We start from the raw sequence: 15,070 nt of genomic DNA, 5'->3' as shown, positions 1-15,070 counted from the left end.
CTTAGTACTGATTCTAAGACAAAAGGTAAGAATTAAAAAAAAACACTTATTAAGTCTGTACTCTGCTGGGGCATAAAAACTAAAGAAAATATTAAATTCTGGTATTACTACTATTGTTCCCTTGCATCTTTCCCAGAGGAAAAAACTAAAACCAATAGATAAAATATCATATCTTGAATTTGGACCCAGGCATTCCTGTCTCCAAGTGAGGTATTAGATAATGGAGTGCAGCAGATGGAGAGATGACATCAAAGTCAGGAAGTCTTTGGTTCATGTCCTGCCTCTGACAATGCTAGATGTGTTACTTGGACAAGCCTAGCCTCTTGGTGATCTGGGGCAACTCTAAGATTATAAATTGCAGATGTGATTGACAACTCGCATTGGTAGAGGGACTTTCCTCCCTTGGAAGTTCCTGCTAGATTGAAATCACAGGATCATTCCCATTTTTTTCTTGATTCATATGTCCTTTCCTTGTTGCCTCTTGATTCAGCTTAATTTTGTGTTTCAGTATGTTATAACATAGTCTGAAGGTTGGATTACAATATATATTGCCCAAGGTTCTTTCCACCTCCAAAATTCTGTACTTTTCTAAGAGGTAGGTCATTGTCAGGCTCATTTTGTTTACTTTTCACAAGAAATCAAGACAGGGGGTTTGGGGAAAGAAGGGAGATGGGAGAAAGAAAGAGGCAAGCCAAGGTATGAAAATATGATATTTATATCCTGTTCCATTCTGCCGGTGACTCCCTAGAACAACTTCCATTTAGTGCCCCGTGACAGTAATTTATTGAATTAAGATTTGGCAAGGTCTGACCAATGACTTCTGAAATCTTTTCCGCATCCCATAAAAAACACAATACTGTTTCTTTGTAGCAGAGGTTCTTAGGCTTAACCCTCCAATTATATTTCCTATTTATCCTGTTGATTATATTATTTATACATCTTTGCATGTTGTCTCCCCTATTAGTCGGAACCATTGTTTGTTTGTTTGCAATTCATTATATCTCCAGTACTTATCAGAGCCCGTGGTACATTTTTGTTAAGTCATTTTTGAGTCATGTCCAAGTCCTCATGACTCCATTTGACATTTTCTTGGCAAAGATACTGGAGTGGTTTGTCACTTCCTTCTCCAGTTCATTTGACAGAGGAGGAAACTGAGGCTGATGGGGTTAAGTGATTTATTTGTCCAGGGTCACTAAGTTAGTAATGTGTGGTCAGATTTGAACTCAGGAAGATGTCTGGCTGACTCTAGGCCCCACTTGTATCTATCCACTGTACCACCAAGCTGCTCCATCTAGTATATAGCAGGTGATTAATAAATGCTTATTGATTTGACTTGAGATTGGTAATCTCAAATGGAGTGGATGGGGAGGCATGAACTTAGATGGATGAAAATGCATCTTTATTTTCACTAACATTTTTAAACTAAAATCTAACATTTCCTTCAATTATTTTAAAAGACCATTGTGAGAAGGAGAGCATGAGTTTCACCAGACTGCCAAAGGGGTCCATGACACAAAAAAGTTAAGAACCTCTGCTGTAGAAATTATCATTTCAAATCACTTGTATGAAAATAGCTAGGAAGAAGTTTTTAATTCTCTGTGCTGTGAGTTCAGTTCATTTTCTAAAACACAAATTGTTAAACTACCTTCTTTTGTTTAGTTTTCATAAGAAATCAAGGCATGAGTAGGTGAAGGAAAGAACAGAGATGGAAGAAAGAAAGATGAACATTCCATGGTCCAAGCCATGATAGATCCTAGGACCTCCTCTTTGTCACTGATGAAAGGATGCCCATGTGCCATTTTACCTTCAATTCTATTTTAACATAGGCTTGAAATAATTTATTATTTACATTTGCAATGCATTAGAGAAATTCACCCCCTCCATGATGTTTCCTACCAGAGTAGGACAGATGAACTTTGCATTTTATTACTAAACATCCATTCTCGTTCAAGTGGAGACACTGAGAATGTAGGATAGAAATACTAGATGTGGTTTCTTTGTCTTGGTCGCTTTTCTTCCTTCTTTTGGTTAGCTTAGGTTGGTAGATTTCTTTGAAGTGACAAATGTACCATATACAGACAACCTACAGCTCATTCATCATGTCACTTAATTAGGCAAAAAAGGAGAAATAAAAGCTCATGATCCCATGCAGTTTTGGGATTTACAGAGCAAATCTTCCATGAATTGTTTTCCCCTCTAGGAAACTTAATAGTTCTTGTGTTCTTGAATTTAACTTTCATTGGAGAAAAGGATGTTTTCTTTAAAGAAATGTTAACTTCATTTTTGGAAAATTTTCCTTGGAAATATCTCCCTGTTAATGTTTAAGTCAGTAAAAGAAGCCTCATTTCCATCTACCATAGAAATTAGAAATATAAATTCTTTGGATATCTTTTTTTTACTACCAGCAATAGATAAATACCGTGTTTTGGATACCTTTCTAAGAAAAGCCTTCTGAATTTTTGCCTAAATTGAAATTTGAATTATTTTACTTTTTTAAATACTTAAATCAAGAAATGAAATACTTTGTTCCATCTCACATGAATATTTCAGGAGCTATTTCTCTCTGTCTCTTTTTCTCTCTTTCTTTTTGCCTCTTCCCACTAGACCTAAGAAAGTCAACCAGGTGATAAAATATTTCTTCAGGTGTCATTTTTCTCTGAAGAATCTCCAAATATGATTTTAAAGGATCTGTATCCAAACTAGAAAAACAGAGGAGTATTAATCTTTGAAAGGAGGTGTATTCTCTTTTAAGGTAAAATGGAAAGATTATGGTACAATGGAAAGAGCCCCAGCTTTGGAGTTAGAGAACCTGGAGTTCAAATTCCCTCCCTGCCACCTACTACTTATGTAACAATGGACAGTCCACTTAAACTCCCTAACATGAGGGAATGTGTAGAATATTCCTTTTGTGAAAGTCCCCTGATGTAGATCAACAATTCTTTAATAATTTATGACTTTAGAGAATTGCCCTGAGCCCTAAGAGATTAAGTGATTTGCCCATTTCCACAAAATTAACATCTTTTAGAGGAAGGACTTCTACTTAGTCTTGACTCTGAGGCCAGCCATCTTTCCATGATCAAACTCTCCTTGAGCTTCTTAGCATGGAAGAAAGCTTCCACATCAGTACCTGTTGGGTGGAATTAGAAGCACACAAATCCAAGTTTTCACTGGGCCATTATAGCTCATGCCTCAGTACAGTCAGATATCTCCCCCCTCACTGATTATTTACAGTATTAACAGTGAGTGGTTACAAAGCCCCCCTCTTCATTAGCCTGCAATAAGACTCTCCCTGCCGTCTGGAGTTGCCATGACTTTGATGGAGTGCTAATATAGCTTCCATGGCGTGACCACTTCCTTTTGTGTTGTGAGTGTTCGACAACCCCTTTCTCTCCCATTGCTGTAATGTAGTCCAGAAGGAGGTGCCAGGGATGATGAATGAGCTGAGCAGAAAGAGAGCCACACTGCCCAGAGCAACAGCTGTCTGGCCTTGTCCACTGAATAATTAGATAAATAAGGCCAAAATGGGATCTCACTAATAGAGGTCTAGGTGGAGGAAATGCTAATATGCTTCTTCTTGTAACAGGGCTCGAAGGATTTACTTCTCTTTCACTGTCTTTGATGGGTTGATGGGCATGTGGCTTTTTTGCTCTACTTGGCCATATTTCAATCCTATTGGAAATCTCCAGGTGAAAGAAGGATGGAAATAGAAGTAAGATAGGTCATCATCCTAACTCTGGAGGTTGTCAACAAGAAAATATGTTTTATGAACATCTTGGGGCTATTCTTTTTTGTCATCTCCTCTTGCTGGTGGTACAGCAGATACAGTGCTGGGTTCAAACTCTTCCTGAGTTTAAATCTGACCTGACACTTACTAACTATGTGAGCCTGGGCAAGTCATTTAACCCTGTTTGCCTCCATTTCCTTATTTGTAAATAAATCCCAAATTTGCACATTTGGAAAAGGAAATAGCAGAATCTTCACTCTCAAACCCCTAAATAAACAAAAAACCAAAATGAGATCACACAGAGTCAGAGACTACTGAAAACTATTGGACAACAGGTTTGTAGGAGCAGTGGAAATAATGGTTAAAGGAAGATACTGCCAAGAACCTGGAGCAGTTATTGTCACTTGAGTGAGAACTTCTGGCAGGAGGTACGTACGAGTGGCCTCCTGGATCACAAGTGGTATCTCCTAAGTCCTTTAATTACAGGGGATTAGTCAGGAAGTGAAGGGTTGGACTAAAGGAATAATGACAAAAAGGAAGTGAGGCAGAAAAACTCAATTTCCTTCCCTTAAAGAGAAAAAAAAATCTCCATTTATTAAAATACATTGCAAAGAAAGGAATGAAGTATAACATTTCTCCCAGCCCGGGGTTCAGTTGGTTTTAAAGGAGCTGTGTATCTCCCTCAGCCAGACCAACAACTGCTGGCCTTGGCGCTTCATTAAGATGCAGAAGCTATGCTCCCAGTTGAGTGAATCACTAATTCAGACCCCTTCCTTCCTCCTTCCTATTGTAACTCTGCAGAGCTCAGCTCAGACTTGAAATTCAGCACCTCTAGTTACCCAGAAATTACATGTGAAATTGTGAAAATCGAAGTGCGATGGGCCGTGTGCTTCCATCAGTTCTGCCTGGGGTTGGAGCAGCATCTCCACTTAGCAGCTTTCATAATCAGGGCTGGAGAATCTGCTTACATGGAGCCTCTAGGCTCAGAGAATACACACCAAAGGCTGCCCCTGGTGTAGGTGCTTTTAGTACAATGGCTTCTTTTGCCAGGGTAAACCTGGAGAAACCAATAGACCTTTGATAATAGGACTATAGAAACTCTGAGACAAGGGAAAAATGCTCAGAATGGAAAGTAAATAGAATTATGATTCATTGTACTAGAAACTGACTGTGTGTATTGTACGGTAGGGCCCTCGTATCCATGGTTTTGTTTTCCATGGTTTCCCTCGTCAACCCAAAGCCCTGAAGGTCCCCCTGCATGGGGCTGGAAGTCCACTCAAGGCAGCAATCTGCCCCTTGCTTTCCACTTTCACTTATTTTTTCAGGGGTTTTTTGGGGGGTGGGGAAGATCTTACAGCACCAAGCTAAGGGTCAGATCACATTTATGTAGGGTCAACAGATATTTATTTGTATCTGCAATTTTGGCCATCCATTTTAGGTCTTTGGAACGAATCCCTTGTGGATTCAGGGTCCGATTGGCATTTTTATTAACAAGTGCTTTGTCAAGTTCAGGCATTGTGGTGCAGTGGGATGACCTCTGGGATCAGAGGACCGAAGTTCAGATCCCACCTCTGAGGTTTATATTTGTGACCTTTGAACAAGTCACTTAACTTTTCTGGGCCTTTCTTCTCATATGTAAAATGAGGATATAGGACCAAATATCCTCTGAAGTCCCATTCTGTCATGGAACAGCTCCCTAACCATTCTACAGTAGCATCCTTCCCCCATCCCCCGTTTACATGACCCAAGCACAATTGATAAGAGGGTCTCTTCCTCTAAAATCACATCATGTAAAACTGACAATGAGAGTGGCAATGGAATATTTGCTTCGATTCAATCTAATTCAACAGACGTTTATTAAAAGTGCCTCTAGTATGGGGATGCAAAGGGGAAAAAAATAAGTCTCTATTCTCAAGGAATTTACGTTCTTCTGGAGGGGATACAATTTTCATGTAGATCAATGAATTCACAGCCTGTAAAAAGTTATACAAAGTCATCTCAGGAAGGACAGAGGACTAACAACTGAATAAAGAGAGAGCGAGAGAGAGATGAGAAAAAGCAATCTACAAAATGTGCCAGACACTGGACAAGTTGTCATGTGGGAGAAAGAGTGAGAAGGTCATACCATGGAGATGAACAAAAGGTCACATCTAGCAATTAGCTCTTCAGCTCTAATGTGAAGAAAAATGAGGGTTCTAAATGGTGGAGATGAGGAGGGAGTGCATTTTAGACATGGATGACCACCTGAGCAAAAACACAAAGCTGGGGGGAAATGGAATGTTATAGCTTCCATGATCTCTTTTGGACTTGAGTATTTCTAGTACTGTTCTTAGGGCACAGAAACTAGACATCTGGGGTAATTTAATAGACAAAGGCCAAGCGCTTAAGGTGCTATTCAACCTGATTCATTTCACTCTGCTTCCTGGCAGCTATAGTTATAATACCCAAAAGGATGGCTTTGCCCAATCATGAATCCCACAGTTTGTATTTGCCTTGGACACCCAGACCCAGAGCTAAAGGTCATCCTGATGATGCTTTCTGAGTTTTCCAACACTTTTCATTACCAATTTCTTTCTCTGTCTCCCAGTTTCTTTTTTCTCTCTCAATTGAAAAATGGTCCTCTCTTCTCTTTTTTTCCCTCTTCAACTCAGTGTTCAACAAAGTGGGTTCAATAGGCCACTGGAAAAGATGAAAGGTTTTGACTTCAGGAAAGAGTCTTTTCTCCTGAAAGATTATTAGAGTAATCACGGACTCAGGATCTCCTGGTACTCAAGCTCCCTGAGACTGGATGGAAGTTCTATCTACGCTTTCAGGTTGCTAGTTCATTGAATTGGTGCATGCAAGATCAATATTAGGCTAACATTAATGTCTTCTTGTAGCTTGAGAGGATAGGGGAACATCTCTGCTATGAAAACCATCTCATGTGTCTGGAATAAAAAATATTATATTGAAATGGATCTGAATACCCTCTTTTTGCTGTGCTCTGAGCTCAGGTTTCTGGGAAAGGGTGGCATCAAGTTCAAGTATATCTTCTCTTTAAGTAATATCTTATAGATGATACTTCTGCATGGGGATGGGGAGGTAAAAAGGCAGCAGAGAAAGGGAGGAGAATATGAATAACATTGAACTTTAGATACCGGCATCTTTACCTACTGATAGAACCTTTAGAGCAGAGGTTCTTAACCTGGCCCATAGATAGATTTCAGGAAGTCTTTAATGTGATCTTGGATGGGGGAAAACTATATATTAATTTCCACTAATTCTAACCAAAATTTATAATTTACTTCTAATATGAATTGTTTAAAAAGTGGTCCATAGACTTCAACAGATTGCCAATGGGATCTATGACATAAATAAAATTAGCTCCTACTTTAGGGAGAGCACAGAGGCAGGAGGAAGAACCAGAATTTGTTCTTCTTTTGAAGTTACTTTTTTTTTTTCCAGTGAGGAGTTGTCATTATAATCCCCTTTTTATTCTACTTACTATTACCTCTCTTCATTGTCTTGACCACTAAGAAAAATGAAGTTAGGGAGAATTGTCATTTGGTCCTTCTCTTGCCAGAAATGGAAAGGCAGGAAATCCTGTTATGCAAAATGGGGTTTTTGTTTTACTTAATTAGACTGTAGAAAGAAAGTTGAGACAAAAGCAAGGACAGGAGTCAAGTTCCATTTTGTTTCTTTTCTTTCTTTCTTTCTTTTTTTTTTTTTTTCTTAACAGCATAAGCCCTGCCAAACCAAATCCTTCTGTAACCAAAGGGAGGGGAATGGAAGGCTTTAGCAAATATACTGGCAGTCAATTGGGAGGTAATCTTAATTTGGCCACATAGCCAAGGCCTCTAGAATTCTTCCCAGTGCCCCCAATCCAACTCCCTTGGGACCGGAGTTATGTTGGCACAGTAGACTATATAGGGGCCAAATGCTATCTGTCTTTGTTTCCCTCTTGTTTTCTGTTAGGATAAATGTGATGGTTGAGAGCACTGGAAGCTACTTGTAGATGACTTTATGTATTAAATCTTTGTGTTTGTAAGTCTAGCTTCAGATTCTTTTAGCTAGTCTGAAAGGCTGTATTCAGTGAAGAGAGAGAATTTAGTTGCAAATTTTGGTTCCATGTATAGAAAAACTTCCTAACAATTGGAACCATACAAAGGTGACCCTGGACAAGTCACTTAACCCTGTTTGCCTCAGTTTCCTCATCTGTAAAATAAGCTAAAGAAGGAAATGACAAACCACTCCAGTATCTATGCCAAGAAAATCCCAAATGAGGCCATGAAGAGTTGGAGGGAAATGACTCAACAACAATAAAAACTAATTTTAAGGGACCCAATTTTAAGAAATATTGAAGAGGAGAGATCTGGTCAGGTAGGGTCAAGTTAGATGACCTCTCAGGCTAGCTTCTAGACTGAAGTTCTATCATTTTATGAGAGACAGTTGTCATGCCTAATCTACAAAAAGGGATCCCAGTGCTATTTAGTAAAGCATTGTGATCTGGTAGAAAGGTCTTGGGGCTGAGAGTTGGGAATCTGACTAGCCATGTGACCTTAGACAAGTCACTTAACCCCTCGAACCTCCTGTTTCTCATCTGTAAAATGAAGGAGCTGAACTAGATGACTTTTAAGGTCCTTTCCAATGATTATATTCTTTGTAGCTAAACTGCAGAAGTTGGTTTAAAGGCAAATTCCATCTCTCATTTCCAACAGAGACATGCCTTGTTCTGAAAATAACAACTCGTTATTCACTCATCTAATGGATCCTAAAATACCATATTTCAAATAAATTCTTTATCATTGCTGGCCCTCTGAGCACATTTCAAATGCTGACCATTAAAACCAGGCCATTTCATAGCCTGTTAATGATGACACTAATAACTGTGAGTTTCGTCTGTAAGAGTCCTGATGTGAGCAAGCGAGGAGTAAATTACAGAGCTAACTTTTATGTGCAGGGTTTATTGATCTGCAAGTTTCATGGGAGCTACGCTGGCCCTGAGAGCTTGGCAGCCCAGATTACCTTTTCATCTGCTTAATTGGGCCACTGGGGTACAGTTAATTTTCAATTTATATTAATAGCAAGACAAAGAAAGTGATACACTACCTCTGTATTAAAAGTAATAGAGACATCAACATGTGCTACCTGGTAATTATAAATACACTATTTTTTTCTTCCATGGTCCATTGAGGATTATAATCCAAATGCATAGTGAAGTTCATCATCATTTATCATTGGAAAGTCCAAGGCCACCAGGAACCCTCAGGGATATAGTGTATGGAGACTCTTCAACCATAAACTATCCAACTCCCTTAATCCAAGTTTCTTTCTGTGTGTTTCTTCTTAGGTGAAGGTCATGGTTCGCATCTGCTCTACTCTTGCCAGGGACACCTCAGAATCCAGCTCCTTTTTGAAGGTGGATCCAAGGAAGAAGCAAATCACCCTTTATGATCCCTTGACTTGTGGAGGGCAGAATGCCTTCCAAAAGAGAGGCAACCAGGTTCCACCGAAGATGTTTGCTTTTGATGCTGTTTTCCCCCAGGATGCATCTCAGGTAGGTGGTTCTTTCCTTCTCATACTAGCAAGATAATGATGAAGACTATGGCTGCTTACCATAGATTGATTTGTTTTATTTACTTGTTTTATCATTTGTTTTTTACCCTTCCCCTCCAAAAAATTAGCATGTATATATTTCATAGCAGGTTATTTGTGTGCACGACATGTCCCCTGGAGAATGTTAAGTTCCTTGAAGACAGGAACTATTTTTGCTTTTGCCTTTTTATGCCCAGATCAAATGAGATAATATTTGTAAAATGCCTGGCACATGACAGGCATTTAATAAATGCTTATTCCCTTTCCCCAGTGTCTAGGCTGGTATCTGGCACATAGAAGGTGCTTGATAACTGTTTGCCAATTGATTGATTGATTAAAGCTCATGGATCTCTTGGGAATATGATCTTTTGGGACACTCTACTGAGTTGGTCCATCTACTGGTAAAACTGCCATCCGAAACTAGTAGGAGCAGAAGCATGGCTTACTTTCTTGGGATCAGTGACAAGAATGAAATAGCAAAGTGACATGCTTGTTTAAAATTATTAAGCACCTACTATATACCAGGAGCTATGCTAAGTGCTTTACAAATGACCTCTCCTTTGATTCTCACAACAACCCTGCGAGTAGGTCCTCATTTTATAGTTGAGGAAATGGAGGCAGACAGTGGTTAAATGATTTGCTCAGGGACACACATATCTGAGGCTGCATTTAAACTTAGGTCTTTCTGACTTCGGGTCCAACTCTCTATCCACTGTACCACCTACTTGCCTCTAAGTTTGAGTCCTGGCTATGTCCCTGATCACTTTTATGACCTTGGTAAAGTCACCCACTGTATCTCTATAAGACTCGGTTTCCTCATCTGCAAAGCAGAGATAATAAACCGCATCTTACCTGTCCCACAAGATTGCTGTAAGAATCAGGTGAGATAATGTATATAAAAGTGAAAGCATGTTAGAAATTGTTAGGTGCCATCCAGATGTGAAGCAGTGGCAATGCTATTAGCTTATTAACATCATTTTGATGAGACAGTTCGGCCTTCCCTTGCCTTTTTGCTTCAACACTGGAATTGTGGCCAACAATGTCCTTCATTTCCAGTTAGAGACTCCCAATCATGCCATTCATGATGTGGTTCAGGAACGCTTCCACAGGCGGGCAGTCCTGCATTACAGTCTCTATTAATTAAAAAGCTGAGCATCCCTCACATGTGATTTCCCCAAAGAGCTTACCCTGAGAAGATGCAGCACTCAGTGTAGGAACACATCCCATGATTTCCTTCTTCATTACTTTTGTGTGTGTGTGTGGTACCACCCCATGGGCTCAGTAATCTAAACCTGACATTGAGTCTAATAAAAGACTAATGAACAATTTAATTAACACTGCTAAAACTTTTCCAGAGACAAATTTCCATAAGTTAAAAGAACTCTGGAGCGAAGCTTAAATTAAATAGTGGCTATTAATAAGTTTTAGAGTTATTCAAGGAAGAAGAGCCATTTTTACTGCTTATCTTTGTTTATACCTCCTGTTTTGTATCAGTGCTATATAAATGATCATCCACAACATTGCATATTTTACTGGGACTTGGCTGGTGCAGGGAAAAAAAAAAGTTTTGTTTTGTTTTGAAGTAAGTAGAATTGGGTTGAAGTACTAGCTGTGCCAATAACCAGCTGTGTTTCCTTAGATCAACTACTCATCTTCTTTGGATCTCAATTTTCTCATCTATAAAATGGGGATGATAATACTGATATTAACTCATAGGGATATTATGCCTCTTCCCATTCCGGTTCGGCTCTAAGAGTTTATGAATAATTAAGAGCTATTAACATGTGCTGAATCTATATTTCTACTGACTTTCAGGTAAATAATCTAAAATATGCACTTATATATATATTCACATCTACTAATATTGACAAGAAATGTCAAATCCAAATAGAGAGAAATATGTATTAATATCATATAGTACAGTGGATAGATTGGAGTTTGGAAGACTCATCTTCCCTAGTCAAATCTAACCTCAGACACTTATTAGCTGGGTGACCCTGGGCAAGTTTCTTAACCCACTTTTCCTCAGTTTCCTCATCTGTAAAATGAGTTAGAGAAAGAAATGGCAAACATTCTAGTATCTCTGCCAAGAAAACCTCAAATGGGGTCATGATGAGCCAAGTATAACTGAAACAACTGAACAGCAATTATATTTACATTAATATGTTCATTCTCTTTTTTTACATCTGTGTGAAACCCATAACTTGACAGAATTTCAGAGTTGGAAGGGACCTCCGCAGCCACCTGATCTGACTCAATGGATGAGAATGTCCAAGCCATTATCCAGCCTTAATCCCTCCATTCTTAAATGTTTTCAGTAACACAAAACTTACTACCTCCCTAAATAGTCTTTTCCCACTGTTGCATAGCTTTAATGGTTGGGAAGTTTTCCTTTTTACAACTTCTGCCCATTGTTTCCACTTCTCTCCTTTAGGACCGAGAAAACAAATGAACTCTTTCTTCTGTATGATAATCAAATTTTTAAAAACCCTTTACTTCCCTCTTAGAATCAATACTGTGTATTGGTCCCAAGGCAGAAGAGTGGTAAGAGCAAGGCAATGGAGTGTCTTGCCCAGGGTCACACAACTAAGAAGTATATGAGACTGGATATGAATCTAGGACTCTCAATCCACTGAGCCACCTAACTGTTCCCCCGTATGACAGACAGTCTTTTAAATATTCAGAGAAAACTAACATGTCACTCCTATGCTTTCTTGCCTTCCATTATCCCAAATCTTCTCTTCACCAGGTTTACCTTACACAATTCTCCCAAAGATTCTCATAGGGGATGATTTGGAGATGCTTCACCACCTTGGTTGCTGTTTTCTATAAATGCTCCAACTTATCCACATCCTTCCTAAACTATGGGGCCCAGAACTGAGCACAATGCCCTAGATGTTGTCTTCCCTGAGCAGAGTACAGTGAGATGATTCTATATTATACCCACAAACTCTGTGTTTCAGTTCAGGCCACAATTATATTGCTTTCTTCCCTTTAATTCATGTTGAACTTGCAGTCCACTAAAAACCCCAGATCTTTTTCAGATGCATTGATGTCTAACATACCCATGCCTCTCTTATCTTAGACTTAGTAAGTAATTTTTTGACACAGGTATAAGATTTTACATTTATCCATATAAAAGCTCACTTTATTTGATTTAGTCCAGTGCTCTGTACTATTAAGATCTTTTTGAATTCTGAATGGATTTTGGTGTATTAGTTAATGCTCCTAACTTGGTGGCATTTGCCAATCTGACTATGAGGAAGAAAGGAAGCAGGGAAGGAAAAAAGAAAGAAGGAAGGAAGAGAGATAATCACAATCACAATATATCTCATTTATATTGTGCTTTAAGGTTTGCAAAGTATTTTTTTTTTAAATTTTAAACCCTTAACTTCTGTGTATTGACTTATAGGTGGAAGATTGGTAAGGGTAGGCAATGGGGGTCAAGTGACTTGCCCAGGGTCACACAGCTGGGAAGTGTCTGAGGCCGGATTTGAACCTAGGACCTCTGTCTCTAGGCCTGGCTCTCAATCCACTGAGCTACCCAGCTGCCCCTGCAAAGTATTTTTGTTTTGTTTTGTTTTTACATATGCTGTCTGTCTCTTTTGATCCTAACAACAACCCAGTTTGAGGTGGGTGCTATTGTAATTCTAATTTTACTAGTGAAGAAACTGAGTCTGATAGAGGTTAAGTGACTTGCCCGAGGTCACACAGCTAATAATTATTTGAGGAAGGATTTTATCTCCAGTCTTTCTGACTTCAGGTCTGATATTTCTATACAAAGTACCATCTAAATGCTCCAATATTCATAGTACATTTGTTGTTGTCTAGTAGTTTCAGTTTTGTCTGACTCATCACCCCATCTGGGGTTTCCTAGACAAAGGTACTAGAGTAGCTTGCCATTTCCTTCTCCAGCTCATTTTATAGATGAGCAAACTGAGGTAAGCAGAGCACCACTTAGGTACTTATGGAACAGGGTCAGGCAAAACCATGAATGGGAAAACTTTAGCCGAAATAGTTGCTAAGAAACGATTGTGAATTTTACCTTCTCTCAGTTTCTGGAAGTTACAAGACTCTTCAAAGAGAATCAACTCAAATAGGGACTATATTTAGCTTCTATCCAGTGTTATGTGCTAGAAATACAAAGGTGAAGAAAAGATGGCCCTTGGTATGAAGGGGCTTAGATTTGCCCATCCATCTTGGTTTCAACCTTAGTGTGTCATGTTGCTTTCCTTCATAGACCCTAAATTCTAGCCATATTGGACTGCTACGTATCCCCCAATCTCTTTCCACCATCTTTGTACATGTACATAGGATGTTTCCTCATGGCTGGAATATACTCTCCCCTTACTTTTATTGTGCTAAGGTAGTTTCTTTAAGACTTAGCTCAGGTGCCGCCCTTCTCCCAGCAGCCTTCCTTCCCTGCTACCAGCTGAAAGGAAGCTCTCTCTTTTCAAAACTTCCTTAAGGACAATTTCTGGACCTCTTTGTCCCATCACACTATACCCTACATTATACTTGTCTTCGTACATGTCACATTCCCCACCATCACTCCTCTAGGACACCTTTGGTGCCCACCACTTACCCAACTCTCACCTGTGACCCCAAGAAACTCTAGCATGCACAGGGAGGCCAGACCCCTGTAAAACTCATCTCATCAGATGGGGCTGAACAAGGTTGAGGGTAACCAGCATGTCTCAAAGCTCTTTGTGAGTTAGGGAAGTGTCTACCCCAAGCATGTGGGGACTTCTTTCCGTGGAATGGGTGGATGAGAAAAATTTGTTCCAACAACCATGAAGGGGGCTAAAGCAGGTACTGTGGAGGAGTGCTTAGAGCCTGGTGAGACATCAAAGACCCCATGGTCATCCCCCTCATCCTGGGCTATTACCAGTCATCTTGACCTTTGTCTTGCCACAGGACTGAAATGACTCTGGAAGGGAGAGTGAGCCTGACACCTTGGTGTTACTCTGCCTCACTTAAATCCACAAGGGTATCATTGGGCCTCTTCAAAAATGCAGGACAAACTACAATTCTCCCTCCCACTTGTCTCTAATACATAGTAAAATCTTTCCAATTGCAGTCGATGCCATTTTTGTATCATCTTTATGGTGCACCATAAAGATTTTGTATCATCATCTCTTATTCATCTTTGCATTCTTAGCACATAATGCTGAATAAAAGCTAAGCAAGAGAATTTGAATCATTTTTGAGTGGATTCTCTTTGAGGAGTCCATAATGCTTAGGAACTGAGGGATGGTAAAATTCATAATCTTTTCTAGCAGTTGTTTTGACTAAAACTTTTCCTTGGCTGCTTTTGCCTAGTGTGGGACCTGGAGTCAGGAAGATCTGAGTTAAAATCCTGCCTCAGACACTTACTTTGTATCATCTTTATATACTTAGCATTTGTATTCATAAGAACAGGGATTTAGGATTAGACCTCTAATTTCATCAATAGAGACAATTCCTAGTTGACGAAATTCCTCCCTATCAATAAAGGCCAACAACTTCTTTTTCTTTCTTTCTTAAAAAAAAAAAAAACAACCCTTACCTTCTGCCTTAGAATCAACTATGCATTGGTTCCAAGGCAGAAGATTGGTGAGGGTAGTCAATGGGGGTTAAGGGACTTGTGCAGGGTCATATAGCTAGGAAGTATCCGAGGCCAGATTTGAACCTGGGACCTCCTGTCTCTAGGCCTGGCTCTCTAATCCACTGAGCTATCAAGCTGCTTCTTTTTCTAACAACTTCTTTTTAATTAGAGTCTTTGATGCCTGA

The 15,070-nt window shown here is 39.4% G+C and overlaps 1 protein-coding gene across 1 annotated transcript in view; it reads left to right on the top strand.

The window, feature by feature from the left end:
• The window catches only part of KIF26B (kinesin family member 26B), a 632,023-nt gene that overhangs the window by 495,501 nt on the left and 121,452 nt on the right, over nucleotides 1-15,070 (top strand). Inside the window, exon 6 of the mRNA XM_044674977.1 lies at nucleotides 9,054-9,260. Within this exon, the coding sequence (XP_044530912.1) occupies nucleotides 9,054-9,260 (207 nt within the window). The remainder of the gene's footprint in view (nucleotides 1-9,053; nucleotides 9,261-15,070) is intronic.

The sequence above is a fragment of the Gracilinanus agilis genome, chromosome 4, assembly GCF_016433145.1.
Source record: "Gracilinanus agilis isolate LMUSP501 chromosome 4, AgileGrace, whole genome shotgun sequence".
In the NCBI taxonomy this organism is placed as follows: domain Eukaryota; kingdom Metazoa; phylum Chordata; class Mammalia; order Didelphimorphia; family Didelphidae; genus Gracilinanus; species Gracilinanus agilis.
This window is presented reverse-complemented; position numbering and strand designations above follow the sequence as displayed.